We start from the raw sequence: 23930 nt of genomic DNA on the forward strand, positions 1-23930 counted from the left end.
TCTCACCCTTAGAGTGCAAAGCCTGCCCTGCTGGGACCGAACCAGCTCTTGGCTTTGAGTACAAGTGGTGGAACATCCTGCCAGGAAACATGAAGACATCTTGCTTTAATGTTGGCAACTCGAAGTGTGATGGGATGAATGGTGAGCCCAACTCCCTGTGTTGTGTGCCTGCCTCCTGCATGGATCCCTGTTGTGATGGAGCACCCATCAAAATGAGTGTGCTCTTGGCTGCATGACTCCCAGCACAGTTTCTTGCCTTTCCTTTAGCTGCACAGGCTTGAAGTTTCCTGTGGGAAGCGATGTCACAGTATCACACAGGAATAAAAAAATCTCTTGTATACCAGAGGAGGGCAGGAGCTGCAGCCTACGTGAAGTTCCCTCAGCAAAGACCTATCCCACACTGGCTTTAATGCATTTATAGATGCATTCATATCCCCATTGAAAAAAGCATTGTTTTGTCTTCTCCCTAGTTTATCTAATTTTTTGCTTTGTGATAACTGTGCCCATTGAGGTCATGCATAATTATTTTGGAAAACTTAATTACAGTCTGTAATTTTATCCCTTTAGTGCTCGGAGCTTTCTCTCTGCACCTGTGCTAAAATTGCAGCAGAGAGCAGTCACATCTCACTGATGAAAATGATTCTGTTTGGGACTTCTCCAGCCTTTTCTGACAGATTTTCCTCAGTCTGATCCACCCTGTCAGACGGATGTAACTCAAGCTTTGAATTATGTGTGTTGAGCAGAGGGGAACTGAAGTATGTGCTTAACATTTAACACTCAGATTCATCTGTTTTAAAGCTGAAAGATATTGGATGGATTGTGCCCCTTGAGCTGCACAGCACAGATCAGGGAATATCAATTGCTTTGCTGATTTGAAAGGTGAAAATTGCCTGTAAAATCAGTGGTTCATACAATTGCTAAAATTCTTCATTCAAATCATCATGATATTGTTCTGTGTTCTTCTATCAGGCGTCTTTAAAATACAGTGACATACTGAATTGTTTAAAAATTATGGTAACATAGATTTCTTTTGCCAGCCATTTATTGAATTCTTTTTCCTTTTTCTGTCCTGTGCAGGTTGGGAGGTGGCTGGTGATCACATCCAGAGTGGGGCAGGAGGCTCTGACAATGACTATCTTATCTTGAGCCTGCACATCCCAGGATTTAAGTAAGGAATGGGATATTTTTTCATTTATTTCTCAGTTATTTCTGTCTCTTATACCTCTTTCACACTCTCCCAGGGATGATCTGAGTCTTCCTTTCTGGAGTGGAATGATGCAATGAATAAGAGACAAGAGGAATCTTGAATTTTATTCCCATGTAGCCAGTTTGTCCATTGAGGCAGGCAAGAGTGTGGAACCTTGGTTTTTAGCAGTATTTGCTTCAGCAGTATTTGCTTCAGCTGGCTGTCTGGAAACTGAGAAAAGATATTGCCATCCTTCTGTTTCTAAATGATTCCACAGTAACCATTCCATGGGATGGATACTGGAGCCTGCCCTAAAAGCATTTTAGTGAAACCCAAGTTACTTTGTCCTGTGGCTCCGGGCAGCCTCCACAGTCTGTGCTTCCCTTGGAGCCAGTGGGGAGATGCAGGCACTGCAGAAGAATGGGAATGCCACCACTCCTGCACACTCAGACAGGCTGAAATACCTGCTTGAGGTGCTTGTGTCTCTGTCAAAAAAGAGAGCTTGGACTCCTAGCTCAGACCAGGTGCTGAATGTTGAGACCAGCAAGGTGTGGAAGATGCAGCTCACCCTCCCTCTGCTGTTTTCCAGCTGAGGTAGATGCAATTACAGTGGTGTAAATCATTTGAAGTATGTAGTGTGTTTTAATAATAAGACTCCCTACCAATATGGTCACATTTGGGTGTTCATTTTAAGGAGGGAAGTGTACAATGAAGAACTCAGACACTTAAAAAATGACCCTGCTGCACCTGGTAATCAGTGCAGAGGCTCCCACCATTCTGCAAGGACAGGTTTTCTGTGACAGGACTTTGATGGCTTCACTGTACAAAAAGGAATTTGAAGGATTGACTGCTGCCTGTCTGGAGAGCACTGTATAAACATTTTGTTCCCTCTCTGTGAAACAGACCTCCAACATCAGTGACGGGAGCAACTGGGTCAGAACTCGGACGGATTACTTTTATTTTTGAGACCATCTGTTCAGCAGATTGTGTGCTGTACTTCATGGCAGTAAGTGAGACCTCTTTCTCCATGACTAGGGACTGAGCCTGGTATTCCACAAGTCACGTTAACACCTCTGCATAGGTGTAGTTTGTTGCACTTTGTTTATTATGATTAAGCATGGCATTAGTTTAGTATCTGCAGTGCCCTTGCAGGAAGGATTTAATGAATGACCTAGTGAGATTCCTCCAACACGTGAGTTGTGAACCATTCCTGGCTATCTGCTTATTCTAAAAGTAATCACTGGATACTAAGGAGCCAATTTTTCCCCTGTTAAATGGAGTGATGAAATTGTCAGTGTCTCTTGTGCCATTTAGTTAGCATCTAGAGTGACAAATGAAGATCTGGGACAGAGGGATGGGAAGAGGACAGTTACACTTGATCCTATCAGTGACCTGGAGGATCAGCAGAGCAGCAGACAGATGTTTGTTTGAATGTCCATTAGCTAAGGAAGACAAATGGATCTGCAATGGCTCCCTTGCCCCTTCCACTGAAAGGGGAGGCTGGTTCTTTTTGGTATTTAGTGGCTCTTTAAAGGAACCTGCTATTAACTTAAAGAGAATTGAGTGGAAATTTGGTGGCAATTTAGAACAGTCTGAAAATTTGTCAGTTGTGCAAAACAAAATAAGTACATTTGCTTTATTAAATGTTAAATGCAGTTGTGGAGTCTTTTTTATATGGTAATCTCTAGACCATAAAACATTAGTGCTTAATGTAGTATGACCACACTTTTTTGTTTTTCCTTTTTTTTTTATTTTTTTAAATTATGTGCATTTTGTAGGATGTTAATCGAAAAAATACCAATGTGGTGGAATCATGGGAAAAAAGTAAAGAAAGACAATCCTACACTCACATCATCTCCAAAAATGCTTCCTTCACATTCACCTGGGCCTTTCAGAGAATAAACGAGGGCCAAGATGTAAGTACTTCTTTATGTGTGGGGCTTTACAAAACAGCTTTCTTTGGACACTCTCTGCTAGAACTCTAGCCCTCTGTTGAAGCTCACAGGTTTCCCATAAGGGATGAGTGGCTGTCACCACAGAGCAGCCCTGGGAGGCAGCTGTGCATAAACCATCCATAAGAAAGGACAGAGCCATGGATAAGCTGATCCCTAAATCAGTACAGAGATGTGGGTGGTGTCCCGGTGCCACAGTGTGGTGACACCAGGGTGGTTTCCTTGGCTCTCGTTCCAGAGCAGGCAGTTCATCAATGACATGGCCAAGATCTACTCCATCACGGTGACCAACGCAGTGGATGGAGTGGCCTCTTCTTGCCGGGCCTGTGCACTGGGCTCCGAGCAGTCGGGCTCATCCTGCGTGCCCTGTCCTCCAGGACACTACATCGAGAAGGAGAGCAGCCAGTGCAAGGAGTGTCCAGCCAACACCTTCCTGTCCATCCACCAGGTGTACGGCAGGGAGGCCTGCATCCCATGCGGGCCTGGCAGCAAGAGCACCAAGGTACCGAGCCTGAGCTGTTGTGTTGCACTAAATTGTTTAATTAGTTGTTGCTTTGCACTGGGTGATTAGAAATTTGCACAGAGTAGTCTTTATATTGCACTGAATAGCTTATGTTATATCATGTGGTTTGTTACCCCTTTTCCCCACCACAAGGCCTTTCCCTGACCCACCCCAGTACCGCCCTGTGGTCTCTCATGGGTTACCCCTCCCCTCGCCACTCCTCACTGGTATCCATTGGCTGTGGACCTCTCTCTCTGTCCCCATTCCCGGGGTATAAAAGTCCCCTGCCACCAGGGAACGCCCTCTTTCTCCCATGGGTTTGTCCACCTGGTGTGTTTCTTGGAGTAAAGGAGAACGTTTCCCACATGGAGAAGAGCACTTCTCAATCTTTTACCTTCTTCTATTAATTATTGTGTGGGCAAGGGTCCATAGCTAGCTGGAGTGGACCCCAACAGCCTAGCAGAAATCACATTAATTCAGGTGGTAATTAACGTGCAGCACGTTAATTCACTGAGCATTTCTGGGAGATGGGCAGACAGCGTTTGTTGGGCTGGAAGCTCTCAGGGGGCTGCTTCTAGTGCTTTCCTACAGGCATGAGCCTTGTGAGCACTGGAGTATGGCTACAACCGATAAGCCCACCAAAGATGTCACTAGTCTAATTTCTGTTTGTAAATAATCAGATAAAAGTGACAACTTCATCTTAAAAAAAGGTTCATTTCAAGAAGCTGTACTGTGGACAGTGTACAAACAGGGCAAGTGGCTATGTTACTTCCACCAAGGCTATCCCAATTCCTGCTCTTTTAAACTCAGGGACTTCCTCAGCTGGATGATGTTTCTGGGCCTTTAGAAACCTGTAACAAGTTCCTCTTGAAACTGTAAGCATAAGTAAATATTTATCATGTTCAAGGAGCTGCACAGGTACTGGAAAAACAGCTCCAGTTTGTATTCTGCCTGTCTTCTGTTGTGTTCATGTCCTGCCCTTGTTTCTTGAGCTGTTCTTGTGTTTCCTTTACAAAACGCAAGTGTAACCAAGGATGTGTTTTGGTCTGTTTACAGAGATTTAAGCTGGAACATTGGGATCCTAAAACTACCCAGAACAAAAGAAAGCAAGAAATTGCATTCTCTTGGCTAATGCAGCAGACAACAAAAAACCAGGCTTAGGGAACATTTTAGTCCTGATATGTGATTGCAAGGGACTGAAATGGGAATGGGAATTATCCCAAGGGAAAGATCAGTTACAGGAGTAGGACAGAGTTCCCCTTCATCCTTAACAAGGGAAGCAGTCCTGTCTGTACCCATGCTTTAACTCCAAGGTGAATGGTTTGCTGCTGTTCCATAACTGCTCTTTAATGGATTCCTCTGCCTTGCAGGACCACTCTGCCTGCTTCAGTGATTGCCTGGTGTCCTATGTCAAGGATAACCAGAGCCTGAATTACAATTTTAGCAAACTCAGCCAGGTGGGCTCGTTGATGAGTGGACCTAGCTTCACTTCCCGAGGGACCAAGTTCTTCCACTTCTTTAACATCAGCCTGTGTGGGAATGAGGTGAGCTCAGCTGGGTTTGAGGGTTGGGAGGATGAACCAATTTGTTGCTTGTGTTGATGCTCTGGGGTAACACTGAGACAGGACAAATACTCCCTGTCAGCTGAGTTGTTACCAATACTGTGCAAACACTTCCCCTTGGATCTTGCTTTGCAGTGCAAGAGGACTTTTGAGCAGCCAAGTGATTTTCCAGAGCAGAGATACTGTGTTATAGGCCATAAATAAAACTCAGAAGAAAATTCCAATCACATCCCTGCTTTTTCTTTCCTGTGCCTTTAAGTCACTTGCATCATGACCCTGACCTTTGTGTGCTGCCACCCAGGAGCTCAAATGAAGAATTTGAGTCTTTCAGCAGGCAACTTCTTTCCATATGTATCCCTCATTGCTTCAGTGGAGATGTTGTATGCAGAGCCCCTGGTCACCCTCATGTCTGCCAGTGGCCAAGATGCCCAGTGCTGACTTTGCAGCCTCGGACAGTGGCAGAAAAATTTGTTTAGTTTGTGAGTTAAACAGGCTCTGTCTGGAGCTTGGACTGAAGCAGAGCATGTTGTCACACACATAAATTGACTTTCAGAGCAGTACCAGTGTTTTGCATTGTCCCATGAAAGCCAACATGTGTAGTTAGCAATCATGCTCAGCCCTGTAAAGTTCTGAAATCTTTTTGCCATGTATCAAAGGATTTGCATGAGTTAAGACAAATGAGTAGTCACATTTCTTTACAGCATTTTGCATACTTTTAGGCTTCTTTGTGTGTTTAAGTACCACCTGGATTAGAGCTGCTGACAGCTAGATCCACAAATGTAGGTATTTTCTCTCCTCTGTGGATCTGGTCTTCACTTTCCCAACTACTACAATGGTCACAACCAACCATATGATTAGGTGGTGAGTGCTTGACATTTTGTTAGGAAAACTGAGTCTGGTAATTTGTCTTTCATTGCTGTTGCTCTGATTCTAGCACTGTGTTTTAATGTTTACGACATTAAAGCAGTCTTGAAGGCTGTATATCTGTTTAGGGATTTCATGGATTTGTGCTTTGAAAATATTTTATCTGGATTAAATCCCAAATAAAGAGGTATTCTAGAGTGTATCAGTTAAAGGCATGGGAAATAGGGTTTTCCTTTGCAAGCCATTTTACTATGCTCTGCAAGTAAAAACTGTGCTGTCAAGATAAACAAAGAAGAGTGCTCCACAGTGCGGATTTCTGATAAGGCACCTGCCAGAGGTGACATTGTATTTCTGAGTCTGTACAAGGCTTTAATGGGAGCTTTGACAATGGCACAGTTTGTTGTGGTTTGTCCCTCTTATGACAGACACATAGAGACATCAACTTGTTATAAGGTAAAGTAATGAATCTCATCCAGTTTGCAATCAGCAAGTTTGCAATCTCTCTCTTCCCAAACTTTTTCACCCCTTATCAACAACCAACAGCTTCTCCCTTTTTTCCTGATTGTCCACAGGGGAAGAAGATGGCAATTTGCACTGACAACATCACAGATGTTACTCTGAAGGACATGGTTGCAGAATCAGAAGATTTTTCCAATTTTGTGGGAGCTTTTGTCTGCCAGTCCACCATCATCCCATCAGACAGCAAGGGCTTCCGAACAGCCCTGGCTCTGCAGTCCAACAGCCTTGCTGACAGGTTCTTAGGTACGTGGTTTGTCTTCTCCTTGTTGCTGTTGTGAATGTACTCTCATGTATTTAGGGCTGCAGAGTAAATCCTTCCTGGCTCAGCAGCTGCATTTCTTTGAGGGAAGGGTGAAGAGGCAGCCCCAAATCAGTCTGAGATGGTTCCTGGGCTGTGAAGCAGCTCTGCACAGATGCCTTTGTGTTTTGCTGATGTTTCAGTTCAGCTGATGGCTGGAGAGGAAAAGTAAGGGCTGTGCACATGTTTAGTTTTCCGTTTCTGTGTTATTCACTCTTCCTTGTGCTTGGTCTGGTGGGTCTCATGGTGCATAGCATTTCAGCACAAAAGTCTGGAGTGTAATTAAAAAGCACTGGTTTTCTTTTATGTTCTGTACCCACCTCACTCAGGGCAAGACCAATGACTGTGATAGTCACATTAGTCCAAGTGCTTCTGCCCGTGCCAAGATCCCACTTGGGCAATTTTAGAAGAAGAAATTGATGTGGGGACATAATTAGACAAGGAATCAGGAGGCTTAGGGCAGCACGTGGCTGTGCACATCATTAAGTTTTACATTGGTCCAGATCACAAGTTCCCAGAATCTGGGGCCAGATGAGACAATGAAGTCATTTGGTCTGCTCACCTATCCATTACAGGCACTGAGTGTTTCTACTTTCTCCCTGGCACTGAGCCCAGAAACTTATGTTTGACAAAAGCACATCTTTGGAAGAGCATTCAACCTGGGCTTTTAAGACTGCCAGAAATAACAACTTTGCCACAGTCACTGGTATTTTTTTCCACTGGTCAAACACCATTTCTCTGTTTGTTTTTAAAGCAGGCTTGTATCCTATTTGAATATCCCTGACTTCAGTTTTCAGCTCTTTCTTTTTGTTAGTCTTCAGATCACACCATTGTTTTCCTTCTTGAATAAATACCGGAATTGTTACACCCTTCTGATAAATTAACACCAAGTACTTCTAATTGTCTTGCTATCATGTATTTATTTTGAGCACCTAAATAACTTTTGAGGCTCATTCTACACCTGTAACTTTTTATATTTTTTTTGAAAGCACGGAATGGAATAGTATGCCAGTATTTAATTTCTATAATGGCAATAAAAATCACTTTTGTATTTGGAATCCCTGCATCCTTCTTTCTCTAAACTTAAGGGATTTCATGATGGCTTCTTGGATCTCATGTCCACTCTGGATGTTTTTTCAAAGATACAGTTTCCATGGGAAAATCTCTCTTTCTTAAGACTGGCCTTTAATTCCTGCTGCACTTGTATTATATTATATATATATATCTTATACTGAGTTTGTTTGGGACCATCTTGCTAGGTGAACGAAGGAACCAAGTTGCTCTGTATTTTATTTTTAATCCTCTTAATCTTTGTCTCATCTACACTTTACTGACATGGATTATAGTTACTTGCAGATCCCTGATGTTAATCTTGCATTGCCACACTTCAACATCGATGCCTAGAGAAGCCTGGAGACATCCCACGTTTGATGAAAATCTCCCATGGCCAGATAATTTTATAATGACTAAGCTAAATAGTTTTTAATGCAGAGTGTGCACTTAATTGATAGTACACTGCTAACTTTTTAATTAGAACCTCATGTGGTAATTAGTAATTAGTGAAATACTTGATAAATTTACATAACCTTCTTTAGCAACCAAGTTCATCAGCACTCAAGGAATGAGATCAGATTTGTTCAACAAAAGAGGTTCCCCATAAATTCGTGTTGACTTTCTCTCATTGTGCGTCTGTCCATGAAATGAAACCCACTTTTTTTTACCATTATTTTATCTCATTGTGAGAGACACATTGTAATTCAGGTTACCATAGCCTCTCTCCATGAGTCTTTTGATAATTCACTGCCATCAAAAGCTCTGTTAAAGGTCACTCTTAGGTATGGGTTTCTAGTTCACAAACATTCATGCCAGTAAATGACAATATTGTCTCCTGCCACTAGAGGAATGAGAGCAGTCCTTGTCTTGAAAAATAAGGAGATAGTCCTGACTTTTTTCTAATGCAAAAAAAAAGATGTCAAGCTCCTCTGGTGCCTTTTATTCTCTCAGTTGCTAAATTTTGAAATGGTTGAAGTTTGCCTTTCCTAACATAGCGAGGACGTGGACCTGCTGAAGTGAGTCCAGAGGAGGCCAAAACATGGTCAGAGGGCTGATCACCCCTCCTGGGTGACAGGCTGAGAGAACTGGGGTTGTTCAACCTGGAGAAGAGAAGGCTTCAAGGAGATTTTAGAGCATCTTAGAGTACCTAAAGGGTCTGCAAGAGAACTGGAGAGGGATTTTTTACAAGAGCATGCAGTGACAGAACAAGGGGGAGTGGCTTCAGACTTAGAGTAGGTTTAGATTAGATATTAGGAAGAAATTCTTCCCTGTGAGGGTGGTGAGACAATGGCACAGGTTGCTCAGAGAAGCTGTGGCTGCCCCATCCCTGGAAGCATTCAAGAAGAGATTGGACAGGGTTTTGAGCAGCCTGGTCTAGTGAAAGGTGCCACTGCCCAGGGCAGGGGGTTTGGAACAAGATGATCTTTAAGGTCACTCCTAAGCCAAACCATTCTATGAGTCTGTGATTCTATGAACTGTTTCAAGAAAAAATGGAAAGCTTCTTTTCTTCAGTCTTTTCACCAGTTTCTGACCACTACCACTTCTCGTTCTGTCAATTTTTAACTCCTGGGAAGGATGCAGCCCGCTTTGTACAACTCCCTCTTCTGAAATGTTGCAGTGGAGTGCCAATATTTTCTGTCTTCTTTGGTTTATGGGGTTGGAAGGATCTCTAAGACTTTGATTACTTGTATTTTCTTCCTTTTCAGCTTTTGCCCAAAATCCACGTAGCTCATACACCAGACTGTCATTTGTTCCAAAATGTGCCATCAAGGCTTGCTTATGATTCCATAATCCTTCTGATTCTTGTTATTTCATATCTCAAAGTACTGCAAATTGCTCAGGTCATTACATGGTTTTGATGTGTGAGGGTTGTACACTCAAGGCATATGCTCTGTTGGGTTGCATCAGATACCTTCAGCAGTTCTTTTCCAGCCTAAATTATTTAATGTTTCTTAATATCCAGTGACTGCTTTAAATTAATATAAAAGAGTAATAAGTATTTATTTACACAGGTGTTTTATTAACTTCTTTTTATTTTGCTATGTCTGCATGAGGAAATCAGACTGTATGAGAAACATATATATCTGCAAAGTTTACTTAGAAAAAGTTTTGTGTAATGTACAGCAATGCCATTAAATGCTATTAAGTGAGATCCACACCTTTCTGACTGAGAAAATATTACACGTGGATCCCTCAAAAATCCATTAATAAATACCTTCTTTTTTAAAATTTTTTAAAATTTTTTTTTGATTTCTTAAATTTTAGGAGCTACTGTTGAAACAGTGCTGGAAAATATCAGCATCAAGGCAGATGTGTTTCCTCCCTCTCCAAGCAAAATACCAGACATGCATTTCTTTTACAAGTAGGTAAAAAGTGCTGCTTATTGCTATGTCAGGTGTCTTCATTTGTTTAGAGGAAAGTAAAACTGGGTGGGGGTGGGGATCTATAACCCACCTTTAATCTTTGCCACTTTAATCAGTACCTGCCTAATATTGATTGACATGTTGAAGATCATCATATGAAATCAGCAAACACTCTTAACTCAAATCTAAATTAGGCTTGATCCATAGCAAGTGATCCCAGAGCTTTGATTCATCCAGATGCCACTTTCAATGTCCTGGTACTTTCCATATTTTCTCATATATGACTTTGAAATGTCCACTTCTGGTTGCATATTTTCTTTCATTTGTGTTTACTTTGAAGCTACAAAAAAGGACTAATCAAGATTAAAAGTAATTGTTTCAACATGCACAGTTGCTAATATGCTTTTCCCATTCTTCACTCTTCTCCATAGAAAGAATGCCTCAGTCTGGGGAGGAAGTAGCTCAAAGATAGCTCAGTTCAGATGTCTACATGCTGGTTTTCATGTCAGCTGTGTTTATAAGCTGGGACTTAATTGAATACAGGACTTTGGATATCAGCACCTTATGCTTATGTGAATACTTAAATTGTGTGTCTGATTCTGCAAACTGAGCCCTACACCAGAGACCCTACTTTGAGCATATTATGAACTTGGCTTACAATGCCTATCATGCTGGAATAAGATTTTTTTTCAATCCCCTTTGCCCTGTGCTATTTCAGGACAGTTTGGTTCTCAGGTTGCTAGGCTGGGACTGAGCCATCAGAGTCTCTCCAGCAGAGTAACACACCAACCACAGCACCTGTTATTCTCCTTTTCAATCATTCTATTCTGTTTTGTGGGAAAGTTCACTTCTTGATGCAGCAGATTCCAAACTAGCTAGGAAACCAGAGCAGTTCCCTGAGTAGCATCTCAGAGCACTTGGAGATTTAAATGAATTGGTGAGGCCTACCCTGATTCTGTTGCCTTTCTTTTTTTTTTTTTCCCCCCACCTGGAAAAGTCAAAAGCATTGTGATAAAGGATATTTTGTTAGTATTGCAGCTGCATGAGTGTTTACAGACCTATGAACCAGTGATATCCATTTAATGTAGTGGAAATATGTTGTTTTTCTCCTCTTGTTTGACATTAGGTCTTCAACAGTGACAACCTCCTGTGAGAATGGCCGCGCAACTGTTGTGACAATGAGATGCAACCCCAACAAACCAGACCAAGGAGAGCTTTCTGTGCCCAGGTATTTCAGTCTTTGTGTCCTACTAGTACCAAAAAACCTTTGCTCCTCAGGTAATCCTTACAAAACTCATTAGTAATTTTATATTACAATAGCAATGAGGAGTGCTCTCTCCCTCATCAGTCACTTGTTTTTCCTAGGTGTCCATCAGCTTCCAGCAGACCAACTCGTCTGTGCTTAGGCTGTGTGGCATGTTGTTCTGAGCTTAAATGCAAAAGAAAGTGCAGTGATGTTTGCTTGTCTTCACTTTTCCTTTATTTCAGTTCCTTATTTTAATCTTTGGCCTTCTGATTAAACTGCCTAGTTGAGGCTTTGAGAGGTAGATTTTCTTTCTTGATCTACAGCACTGGCTAGTGAAAATTGTTTTTTTTGAAAAGGCTAACCTATTCTAGGAACTTTGAAATCTGCTATTGCAATGCTGATGTGAGCTCTGATTGTCTATTTTATGTTTGGAATATATTTATTTATGTGTTTCATCGCTGTATCCTGGCTGTCTTGTACCAGTTGTGTTTAATTTGCCTGACTTTTTTTCCCTTCAGTCTGATTTGAGGGACTTCAAAAAGCTTCTTTCTTCCAAAATCCTGTTTATGCCTGCATAAACATAACTTAAGTCATAAGCATGATTAAAAAAACTGCAGAGAAAAAAACAGTAAAATACTCAATTTTATTACACTTTAGCAACACACTGTGATTATTCAGAAGCTTCCTTCAACTCTGATAACCCTCCTCTTTGGTTATCAAGGCCCATTTTAATCTGTCTGGATGTTACTACAAATCTGCTGAGATTATTCAGAAGCTTCCTTCAACTCTGATAACCCTCCTCTTTGGTTATAAAGGCCCATTTTAGTCTGTCTGGATGTTTTGTACACTACAAATCTGCTGTTAGCTCTCACTCATCCTCCTTCCCAAAAGCTGAGTCCTCTTCCCAAAAGTGAGCAGAGTGAGAAGTGTGGGAGCCTTTGGTCCCTGTCCCTCTCGGGACACACAAACTGTGCTTGCCTGAAAGAAGGCCAAGTAGAGTCTACTTCACAGGTGATGGATGAATGATTGGTATTTGAACACCTTTGGAGATGCCTACCCCAGTTTCTGAGGGACCTGTCCTACTACAAATTATGCCGGGCTGTAAGCCACTATCAGCTTCTGCATGAAAATTCTTCAGTTGTTCTTCCAGTGCCACAGGATAAACATGATGGGAACTGTGGAAAAGCACCAGTTGTGAGGGAGGAGCAGCCTACCTTGCTTTTGAAAGTGTGAGCACAGGCAGAAATGGCACACAGCTGACATGTGTATCCTATCTCAGTCCATGTTGGCTCCTCCTTTCCTATCCCCTTTGATTAGCTCAGCAGTCAGCTGTTTTCACGCAGTGAGGTATCAGAAATATGTCAAATAATGTAACTCCTTGATCCCCCAGGCATGGTGTTTAGTATCACATGAATCTACAGTACAAGATGAAAGCAGTTGAGGAGAAAGGTCTGTCAGTGCTCTTGCCATGTAGGTTGGAAAAATGCTCCATAATTCACAAAGGAATGTACCTATTGTCAGGTATTTAAATCTGGATAAGCCAGAATGGGCTTTTAGGACTGGGGATTTTTCAGTGCTTCAGATCAGGATATCAGGTTTCCAGATGATATAGAACAACACAACTTTAAATCTGTTTTTTTCTGCATGAATGTATTTCATACTTACATGACCGAACTTCTTGCTTGGCTTTTGGCCATTGCTGCTGTTAGACCTGATGTGATTGTCAGTAACAAAATCTACGTGACTGTCCTGCCACAGCCAGTACAACTTCCTTCTGCAGGCTGAATACAAAATAGGTCATTAGTTTTTCTTGGAGTAAGAGAACCTGTTATCTCTTCATTAACCGGTGAACATCCTTCTAGTAATTAACCATGACAGGACAAGTCCATTCCATATGGACTAAATCACCCAGACATCATTAGAACAGTGGCAGGAACCAGATAGCAGCATTCAGGTGGAACAGCCACCCTGTGCAAGAGAACAGTGATGGAGGTGTGTGCTGGGCTAGCCTGGGCTGGTGAAACACTGGTGTAGTAACACTCTCCTCTCCCTCTCCCTCTCCCCTCCTTTTAGATCTTTGAAAGCTCAACACCTGTTTTCACTTGAGAAAGCACTTTACAAACCAGGAAAAATTCTTCCCCCAGATTCTTCCATCTGCTAACTTGATGGATGTTTACCCATTTCTCATACTTCCCATTCCCAGTCTTCAGCTGCAGAAGGGGGATGAGGATGCAAACCCCGGAGTGTTTCTTTCATGACTGATAACTGAGCTCTGCTCTCCTTGTAGCTCCTGCCCTGCAGGCACCTGTGATGGATGCACTTTCTACTTCCTATGGGAAAGTGCAGAAGCTTGTCCTCTCTGCACAGAGCAAGACTACCATGAGATTGAGGGAGCTTGCAAAAAAGGATTTCAGGTACAGGACCCATGTCTTGAAGTCAAATGGGCTGATTTGGGTATAACTTGGACACTTGGAGAGATTTGGTGTGCAAATTGATCTGTGAGTGGGTTGGAAGATCTCAGCCCAGGCTCTGAGCTGGCTGGGATGCAAGCTGAGGGAGGAGCTGTGTTGAGACTCAGGAATGTTTGTGTCAATGGCAGCGTGGTTCCTGCAAGAGAGCTGGTTTGTGCTGACCAGCTGTGTGAGTAAGGATGTGAACTCTGAATGCATTCAGACTTGCAGGACAGTTATTTCTGAAGGGTGAAGTGCCCAAAAGACTTCAGTTTATAGCCATAAACATCAGGGCAAGACTAGGAAAGGTTTCCAAATGTCAGTTCATAAATTCATCCTACTTGCTTGCAATGTTTTTGCTGCTGCATTCTCTAGTCAAATATTAGGAAGTCCTTCCACAGGTTCAAACTCTCCTGTTGATCAACAGCTCTGTACTCCACAACTTATTCCCAATAGCTGTCCAGCCCATATTGTGTCATGTGGAGGCCTATACAGGGGAAGAAATCCTTTTGCCATGCCTGAACCTGCAGGCACAAGCAAGGGGATGACTGATTAGACAATATAACTGAAAACCTGAAGTCTGAAAGCCTGAAGGATGTGTTTTGGTTTGCTTTCACTGAAAAGTTATCTGACCTTTCTACCTCAGAACAGCTTGTTTCCTGTAAGTCTAAATAGTTCCCTCTTTTCCTACAAGCAGCTCACTTTTTGTTGTTTTCTGTTTGAAAGGAAACCTTATATGTATGGAATGAGCCAAAGCATTGTATTAAAGGAGTTCCCTTGCCAGAAAAAAGGACCAGCACCTGTGAAACAGTGGATTTTTGGCTTAAAGTTGGAGCTGGTGTTGGTGCTTTCACAGCTGTTCTGCTCATAGCCTTGACTTGCTACTTTTGGAAGAAGAACCAGAAGTAAGTACTGCAAATTGTGTTCTATATAAAAGTTAGCTAAAAGCCGCATGGAGTTACTTTTCCTGCATTTATGACACTCCTGATGAGCAGTATCTTGTGGGATCAATCCATTCATACACCAATTTGATGTTTCTTCTGTCAACAGTGGCTATAAAAAATTGCAGTGAGGAAAGTGTAGAACATCCACAGTAATTGCAATGGCAAAATTTCCAAACAGGAACTAGCTTTTTAACCCTTGAGAGTTTGAAGTTGGCATTAGTTTCTGAAGCAACATGGCTTTCTTACCCTCTGAAGACCAAAAGGGTACCTTTAGTCTAATTAGTCCCTTTCAGCTTGGTAAAAATTTAGGTTCTTGACCATATTTCTTAGTTCTGTTTTGGTTGTTGCCCCAACCAGAACTTCTTCATGCAGGAAGCACTCTTGACCTTCCCTTGGTCTTGTGGGAAAACATAGTTCTTTTATAAGGATGGAGGACTAAGTGGAGAGCAAGAGCTCAGTGTATTGTAAATACTATTTTGGTTACATATTTTTAATGATTGAAAAGTATCTAATTTCCACTACCTCAGAAGTAACTATGTGGGAGGACTGCAGGTAATCTAAATGACAAAACCCCTGAGTATGGGACATTTGAGAAAAAAAAATCTATTCCTGTGTGGCTTTATATCTTCAGGCTGGAGTATAAATATTCCAAATTAGTGATGACAACGAACTCAAAAGAGTGTGAACTGCCAGCTGCTGACAGCTGTGCTATAATGGAAGGAGAAGATAATGAAGAAGAAATAGTATATTCAAATAAGCAGTCACTGCTGGGGAAGCTCAAATCCTTGGCAACAAAGGTGAGTAGTAATTACCAATATTAATACAAAAATAATTATTACCTTTTTTAATTACTGGATGTGATAAGTCTTTGATGCTAATTTCACAGCAGTGCAGCCTCCCATGCACACCCCATCCAGTCCATAGTGATCTGCTGAAATCCACAGTCTGCATAAAATTAAGAAATGTTGTAGGGTTTTTGGGTAAATGCTCTTTCCTCCACAGAGAGATTTCAGTAGAATTTTTTATTGCATGGATGACACCAGAAAAAAACAAATAATGGCAGAGAGAACCTTTTTACCTGGAATCCTCCCAGGCACATCCATTGCTGGGGCAAACACAGCTATTAGAGATACAAAAAATTAACACTGGCAGCACAGCCACCAGCCAGCTGCTTGCTGGGCTGGCTTCGTGGCTGACTGGAGAGCCACAATTTTGAGTAGGATTCAGTTGAAGAGGAAGCATCAGCTTCATCCTGTTGCCCAACACAGCAGCCTCTTCCATTTCAGTGGGAAGCAACACCAAAAAAGCATTTTTTTCCGCAGTAGATGTGATGTGGATTGTTGCATGTCTGAACTGACAGCACCAATGTCTTTGGTGTCCTTTGAACATTTCTGAGAGGAGCCACAGAGAGCCATCATGGTTGATCCCAAAAGCTCTTTGGCCTGTCTTCCAAATGCTTGGAATCTGTGCTGTGGAAAGGGTAGTGTTGTCTTTAAGGGATTCCAGTGGGGGCATCTGTAATGATCAGGATAAAGTCAAATGATATTTTCCCTTTCAAACCGTTTTGTTTCTTAGAAAGCCTCTTAAAAGATCATAAAAAAAATTAATTTTAAAACATTGTATTCCAATTTATTGTCCGAATAATATCTCAGAATGTTGAATTTTGAGATTTCTTTTTCCTTGTATCCCTTTTTTTTTTCTTTCTGTGATTGAGTGCAATATAATTAAAGCTTGTGTCTGCCTTTCTTTTCCATTATTATTCTCTTCTCTGCATTCTTTTAATTTTTTTGTTTGACTGGTGTCCTCTTGCCACACTTCCTGCTCCTCAGATATCCCTCCTAGGAGAAGTTACCATTGCACAGATAATGTGCAGAACTTTCCCTTGACCCCAGCCTGACTATTTATCCTGCAAAATCAATATTTTTCCTTGTGGAAGGGGGCAGAAATTCAATATTAATTCTTAATTCAATATTGAGAATATTGAAGATGTAAATAAAATCAAATTACATAAAATTTTCTGGTGATGTTGCAAAAATATAATTAAGCTTTAGTACTACAGTATTCAGACAGCTTGAATGCCTACTTGGAGTTTTTAAATTTTCTTATATCCACTGTATCAGGCCTCCTGAGTGTTCCCTCCTTTTTCAACAAGCTTGTCAGATATTTCTGAGCTTGTTCCTTTTTTTACTGCTAGATAACAATAGCTGGCAAATTCAACTTCCAGTACCTCATTAGCTTTCTCAGCTCTGTGTCCTGTACCCCTGCAGATAACTGAAATTTAATATATATTTATCGAAAACAAATGTTATAGACATTGCTTTTCATTTATGCAAAAGATGAAGAAATTCATGCCCTGCTACATATGCATGTAAAATACAGAAAAAATTATATGGAGGAAAACATGGGAGAAAAAGGAGAAATGTAAAATGAGAGAGAAAGAAATCTGCAGTATCCTAACTATATGTTCAAGCTTGAGGCTATGGCATTTCTGCCAGCATGTCACAAAGATATCAGTGGGTTTGAGTACCCAGGGGATTGAGGGCTAGGCCTGTAATATAGACAGGGATGGCTTATTTTTAATGAGAAGATATAAGCCAAATAATTACAAACCTGTTTCAGATTGGGGGCTGTTCTGGTTGCGTCTGTTGTCTCCAGCACGACAATACCAGGCTCTTCAGAACAGATATTTTTCATTAGAGTAGCACAGGACAATTTCTCCCCTTCTTTCTCATGTCTGCACCAGGCTGTCCTGATCTGTGTGAGAGGGCTTTAAAAATCAGATTATGAAGGTAGTTCAGGACAGTCTGCAGACTATTTGGGTGGGTATAACCACATTTCTCACTCACCCTGATGCCTGCTGGCCAAGTGGCCAAGGCTGTCACCCAGCAAATGAAAACAGAGAGAAAACTCAACTCTCTAACCCTGATTTTTAAGATGGAAACTGATATTTTGTCTTGTGGGTCTCCCAGAGGAGTTGTTGAGATTGGAATTCAGGAGCAAGGCAGTGGTGTTCACACTCACATGCTGTGAATTTCATATATGGCAGGAAACACATTAATAAGTGATAATAACCATAGAGATGATTACCTTGCAATTCCCCAGCTCAGACTACCTGTCCTATTCTGTGAATATGAAATGCAGACTTTCCCTGTACCCTCTAAAATAAGTACCATGAACAATAGCTATAGCATAATTTTATTGGTTTTGCAAATTTTTACAGAATTAGTAATGTTATTAAATATTAAAGAGTCAAACTGTGCACTTAATTACCGTAGTAAAAATAAAGTGTAGTTTTTGGCAAAGGATATTGAGAGAAGAAGTGATATTGCTGACTGCTGGAGAGATTTTGAGGAAATCCAGTTGATGGGAACCTGTCTTTCCATTGCAGGAAAAGGAAGATAATTTTGAATCTGTTCAGCTGAAATCTTCAAGATCCCAGAATATATGAAGAATTAATGCTGCCTTCAAAGGAACAAACCTAATTTCTATTTTTACAGGACTGTATTTTAAACATATTCTGGCACACATTATAGTGGTGATCTTGGTGAGAAATGCTTGGCCTTTTAGGAAGAAAGAAGACAGGAAGCAAACCAGAAAATTGGATTGCCTTACCATGTGATTGAGTACCTTGCCAAAAAAAGAAAGCAGATTCTTGGATTCCATACTGGGAATGAAATTCAACTCAGGAAGAGATATACATACTGCAAATAACATGAATTTTTTGCATTCACCTGGGAAACACTCAGGCATGCCATATGATTTATAGGTACCTTTTGTTTCCTTCTCATTCCTGTGCATATTCCTAAGAAATTATTTTCAGAGAGGCCTGTAACCTCCTGCAAAGTTTGTGTGTTGTTGTTTACTGGCATAACTGTGAGTCTTGAAATCAAGATTGTGAATGGTACTCAGAATGAGCCTTGGCTGAGTTTTGAACTTTGGAAAATACTTTTGATTTTAATGCTTTGAAGGTCTGGATGGTCTGTGTTGACCTCTGATGCAAGAGGAATTGTGTTGCACCTGCAAATTGAACCCAATCTGGTGCCTAAGTCATAGCCATCAGGGTTGGAGTAAAACCTAGCGCTATTGAATTTAAACTTGGTAACAGCTGTTGTGTGAATTGTAGGCCTGGGTCCATGAGTTTGTAGGCAGTAGCAGGTTCAAACTCTATAAAGAGATGTAAAGTGGTACCTACAGTGCAAGATGCACTTGACCCTCTCTGTGGAAGCTTGTCCTTTCAAGAGAGGTCTTTGGCAGATTCAATGTTCTCCCTTGGGCTGTGTAAATGTCACTTTTCCCAGGGCTGGGAACCAGCAAAGCGTGAATTTTGGAGGTACAGCAAAAATCTCTACTTTTGGGAATCAGGGATCAGCTCTGTCAGTTGGGAGGCTTGTACCCAGCCTCCTTTAGTCCTGGGCCCACACAAGGAAGGGGGATGGATGGGTGGGTGGAGGGATGGGTGGATGGATGATGGATGGAGAGGTGGAGGGGTGGACGGGTGGAGGGATGGATGGGTGGGTGGATGGATGGGTGGATGGATGGATGGATGGATGGATGGATGGAGGGATGGATCAAGGGATGGATGGATGGATGAAGGGGTGGAGGCATGGATGGATGGATGGATGGATGGATGGATGGATGGATGGATGGATGTCCAGCAGAGCTGAGCATGGGTTATGTACTTGCACAGCATCTAAATGCATCCTGTGTCAGTGCAAGCAGCAGCTCTGGAGGAAAGGCACAAAGTGGTGCCTTGGAAACTGGAGGCTGGGTGGACTTTTCTGTTCAATCAGACACATTATAAGCATATGATCTTCATAATATCCACATTAATAATTTCCTGAAATTCCCTCTGAGGTCGAACTCAAAGGAATCTGAAACTTAGGCAAAAAATATTTGAGTAAAATTATGCAAGACTTGTGCAGAGCCAGAGAAAATGAGTTGCAATTCTTGTATTGACCTCTGGTCAGACTCATATTTCCATTACAGCAAATTTATGTGAATTGTGGAATGCATCAAAACAAGAAAAGAGACATGGGCAGAAATAGTCTTTTTACTATAAGGAATATAGATTTTTGATTTTATATGACTGAGCTAGGTCTATCAATAAAAGAGGGCCCACTTTTAAGTAAAATTTAAATTAAAATGAACTTTCTGCACTCTAAATTTTTTATTATACTCTAGATGTGAACAAAAATTTTATGAAGTTTAGATTTTTTTTCATTAGGGAAAATTCAGCTCTGTTATTTTATAGTTCCAGTCAAAGAACACACACTTTACTCTTTTGATGGGAGATCCTTCAGGCATCTTAACTGAAGTGGTGTACATTTTCTGTTGGTCTTGAAAAGGCACTTCACTTTCCCAAAAAAGGTTTTTATGGGGTAATGTTGAATGTATATTAAATACACATTCCTTTTTGTATATTTTGTACCATTGCACACTTATTATTGTACATTGTATTTGTTGTCATGATGTCATTTATATATGATTGTCAAAGATGATATGCTCACAAGAGTAAATGGTTATGGCTTTGGGATTTCACTTCTTGAATCTTTTATGATGAGGGGTTTTATGTTGTTGATTTTTATTCAACTAGTGTGTTGTAGCATCAAAGATATCTATCTGATGGACATTCATAAAATAAAGTAAAAATATATTTGAAATTTTGGACTTGAGATGTTTGGTGGCACTGCAACCTTTCCTGAACGCTGTGGTCATCAGTAATGAGCAGAGCTTTTCACTGCCATCAAATTGCATTTGTCTTCATCTCCTTTAATTTTTCCCCTTCTCTCTCCATATGTTTTCTCAGCCATAATTACAGTTCATGCTCCAGAACACCATTTCTTTTTTTATTACTGGACCTATGTCCTTGTAATGCAGAAATGCCTTAATTTTTATGAACTATATTTATTTTGACTGAATACTGCACAGGTTTCATTGGGTTCCCTTCTCTTTCCATTATATTTTCCAAATAAAATGGAGTGGCATTTTTTGACAGCTGTCACAGACTTTGCTGTATGACTCTTCTCAGCTCTGCTTCCAAATGATTTATCATGACGTTGTTGAACATTCTCCCAGGCAGTCTAATGGTGTATCTGGTGCAGTGCTAACATAGTGGAAGCCAACCGATACTATAGACTTTATTTACCTTAAAATAAGAAAACTGCATTTTCCAAGAATTAAGCAAGCGTAAACTGAAATATTTGAGCTGACTTCTGCTATTTATTTCTTTCTGTTAAAGGTGCAGTAGAGAGGGAAAGTTTCCATTTTCCCATAAGAGACAAATTTTGGAAGCCTTTAACTGTTCACTAAAAAGTCAGCTATGTGTGCCCTCTTCTAGTGCTCTGCCAAAATATACTTACAGCAACCTCCCCCTTTTCTTCCACATGGAATCACATTAGAAAACTGTTATTTGATGCCATAAAATAATGTGAATCAGTCTGTTATGTGTTCACTTGATTAAATGGAATACATTTTATTGCTGCATTTGCATGCTTTTCTTTGAAATCTGGAGTCAAGCATCTGAATCTCTTTGAGGATGAAGCACATTTTAGTGGTGTCTGTATAAATTATTGGCAAATTAGCAGAACATCATTTTCTCAGCTTTGACAGTGCTTGCTAGGGGGGAAATGCACAAAGAATCTGTTCTGGCTTGGCTCTGATTGTGTTAGTTGGTGTTTGTAATATGGAATACAATTGATTAAGGTTTGGGAAAACTATGTCTTAGAGCCACAGAGGGAAATCACTGAGTAGCTTCAATGATCTATAATCTTTGTTCAAAGAAAGGATTTTACTATTTGCTTTTGAAAAATAGGTTCTGGGATTCTTTCATAGTAGAGGGGAAAGTTTGCAGGTTTTGTCCTTCCAGAGTGAGTAGTACCTGTAAAATCAAGGTACTTAATTGTAATCAGAGAGCAGCAGGTGTCACCATTTAGGAGCCAGTGGTTGTTGACTCTTCTCCATCAGTGACCAGCACAGATGCTTCAATGTAAGTGTAGAAGCAGCTACAATTCATGCTGTCACACCAGTGGGGATTTCCTCCTCAGCAAGGAATGCTGCTGGTTGGTCCATATCATGAAGCAGGGAGGACTTAAATAGCTATTCTAGATAATATTTGACAACTTCTCTGGGAAGCATGTTCCAGTCCCTCACCACCCTCAGCGTGTTTTCTCCTAGCATGTAATCTAAATATCCCGTGTTTTGGTTTAAAACCATTCACTCTTCTTCTGTTACTGTCTGCCCATATAAAAAATAGCTATTTTATAAGCCCCTCTTAGGCAATGGAAGGCTGCAATGAGGTGTCCCCAGAGCCTTCTCTTCTTAGTGATAACCTCAAGAGAACTCTTGTGAAGTTCTGCTTATCTTTGGTGGTGTTCTCTGTCAGACTTTCCCCTTGTCTGCTCCATTCACTGAATTCCCTTGTTTTTATTTCTTGTCGAAGACTTGGGAACTGTGCTGCTTTGGTAAGATGTGAGGGGAGAGGAGTAGAAATAAAAGGAAATCAGCTCATCTAGAATATGCAGTGTGTGTCACAGTGTACAGTGACATCCCCAGTCACCTGGCTGAATGTGCCCAAACTGAATTCATGCAGCAGGAACAGGGGAGACACAAGAATAGAGGTGATCATAGGCTGCCATTGTGTTCTGGTTGTTCTCTGGATCTGTAGAGTAGAAGCTCATCAGGAAGAATTCTCTAAGGTCCGTGTACTGTGAGGCTGCTGCTGTAACAACACCTAAAAGCCACAGCAGGGTTTTATGATGTGTATTTGCTACCCCGTCCTTTTCCTCTTGCAGAATGAGCCCAGCCTGATCCTGGCCTTTTCTTCTTGCAGTAAGAAAGCTGAGTTTTGCCTGTGCTTGTGTTGCTGAGAAGCTTTGAGGTGGCTCTGGATGAACAGCTTCTGCCCTTTGTCTTGCAGACTGCAGGCATTAGTGATAGGCAATGGCACCATGGAGATCAGACTGTATGTGGTGATGAGTTAAGGGTTTGGTCTCCCTTACTCTAATTGTACTAATTGGGTGAAAGAGTACAGTGGAAGTCTTAACCAGTGCAATTTCTGGGTGTGGTCAGGGTATTTTGGACATATTTTTTCAGATTTTTGGAATTTGTTCCATTCTATATTTTAAATAGCTTTTGATTTTTCAATTTGAAAAGACAATTCATTTTTAAATTGGTCTGGCTATGAGTGAAACCATCTGTGTTCATTTAATTAAGGAAAAACAATTGCTTGAAGAAAAAATAAAATATTTTTGTTTTCCACAGTAGACTTTGGCCTTGCTTTCAAAATTCATTGAAGATTTAAAAACCAAAGAACTCTTCTAGAAAACCCAAACCACCAAAAACCACACCCAAACCCATGAACAAAGACAAAAAAATCCCTCAAACCTTGTTTATTTTAGATTGGCTTGCAGTAAACTTTTTGAGTCTTATTTTTCTATTCTGCTAATAAATAAAAAGTGATCAGTTTTTCACAAACCTTTCTGCAATTGTGATTTTTATCAGAGGGCTGAGGTACTTGGAACTTATGACTTCTGAGTAAAAAACTAAAGTTTTCTTCGGCCTCCAGTTAGGTATTGTAGATTCTGGGTTAAGCCTTGCTCTCATTCACAACACTTCTTCTGATTTCAGCATTTTACTCCCTGGTGTGCAGGGCTCAGAGCAGTGTGATTACTCTCAAGGCTCACAGTCAGGGTGCTTGGGAGGTGAATTGCTGAAATCTTTAAATATGATGGGAAAATAAAGATACTGGAAAAGGTTTGCACTCTAAATTCAAGTTTTACGTAAATGGGTACAAAAACTATAAACTGTTATAAATAGAGAAACTAAAATAGTGATGTGAGACAACAGGAAAAAAAAAAATTAAAATTCCCTTTTTTTAAAAGGTTTTATGCCCGTATGGTGTGAAAAGCCTCTGCTTTGTCATTTTCCTTTTCTGTCCTGCTGTGTTTTGAAACTGGATTACTTCGTCAGGCAATAACAAACAATCTGCATCTG

General features: G+C 40.9%; 1 protein-coding gene across 2 annotated transcripts in view; it reads left to right on the forward strand.

The window, feature by feature from the left end:
* ELAPOR2 (endosome-lysosome associated apoptosis and autophagy regulator family member 2) overlaps positions 1 to 19365 on the forward strand; it is a 92632-nt gene extending 73267 nt beyond the window's left edge. For both annotated transcript variants that reach the window (XM_041483733.1, XM_041483732.1), the window contains exons 10-22: positions 13 to 141; positions 1078 to 1168; positions 2090 to 2192; positions 2965 to 3102; positions 3377 to 3640; positions 5011 to 5184; positions 6639 to 6828; positions 10202 to 10298; positions 11426 to 11527; positions 13833 to 13959; positions 14722 to 14900; positions 15571 to 15736; positions 18328 to 19365. In XM_041483733.1, the coding sequence (XP_041339667.1) occupies positions 13 to 141; positions 1078 to 1168; positions 2090 to 2192; positions 2965 to 3102; positions 3377 to 3640; positions 5011 to 5184; positions 6639 to 6828; positions 10202 to 10298; positions 11426 to 11527; positions 13833 to 13959; positions 14722 to 14900; positions 15571 to 15736; positions 18328 to 18387 (1820 nt within the window). In that variant the 3' untranslated portion in view covers positions 18388 to 19365. The remainder of the gene's footprint in view (positions 1 to 12; positions 142 to 1077; positions 1169 to 2089; positions 2193 to 2964; positions 3103 to 3376; positions 3641 to 5010; positions 5185 to 6638; positions 6829 to 10201; positions 10299 to 11425; positions 11528 to 13832; positions 13960 to 14721; positions 14901 to 15570; positions 15737 to 18327) is intronic.
* Positions 19366 to 23930: the final 4565 nt, after the last annotated feature.

The sequence above is a fragment of the Pyrgilauda ruficollis genome, unplaced genomic scaffold, assembly GCF_017590135.1.
Source record: "Pyrgilauda ruficollis isolate IOZ18807 unplaced genomic scaffold, ASM1759013v1 scaffold61, whole genome shotgun sequence".
Classification (NCBI taxonomy): Eukaryota; Metazoa; Chordata; class Aves; order Passeriformes; family Passeridae; genus Pyrgilauda; species Pyrgilauda ruficollis.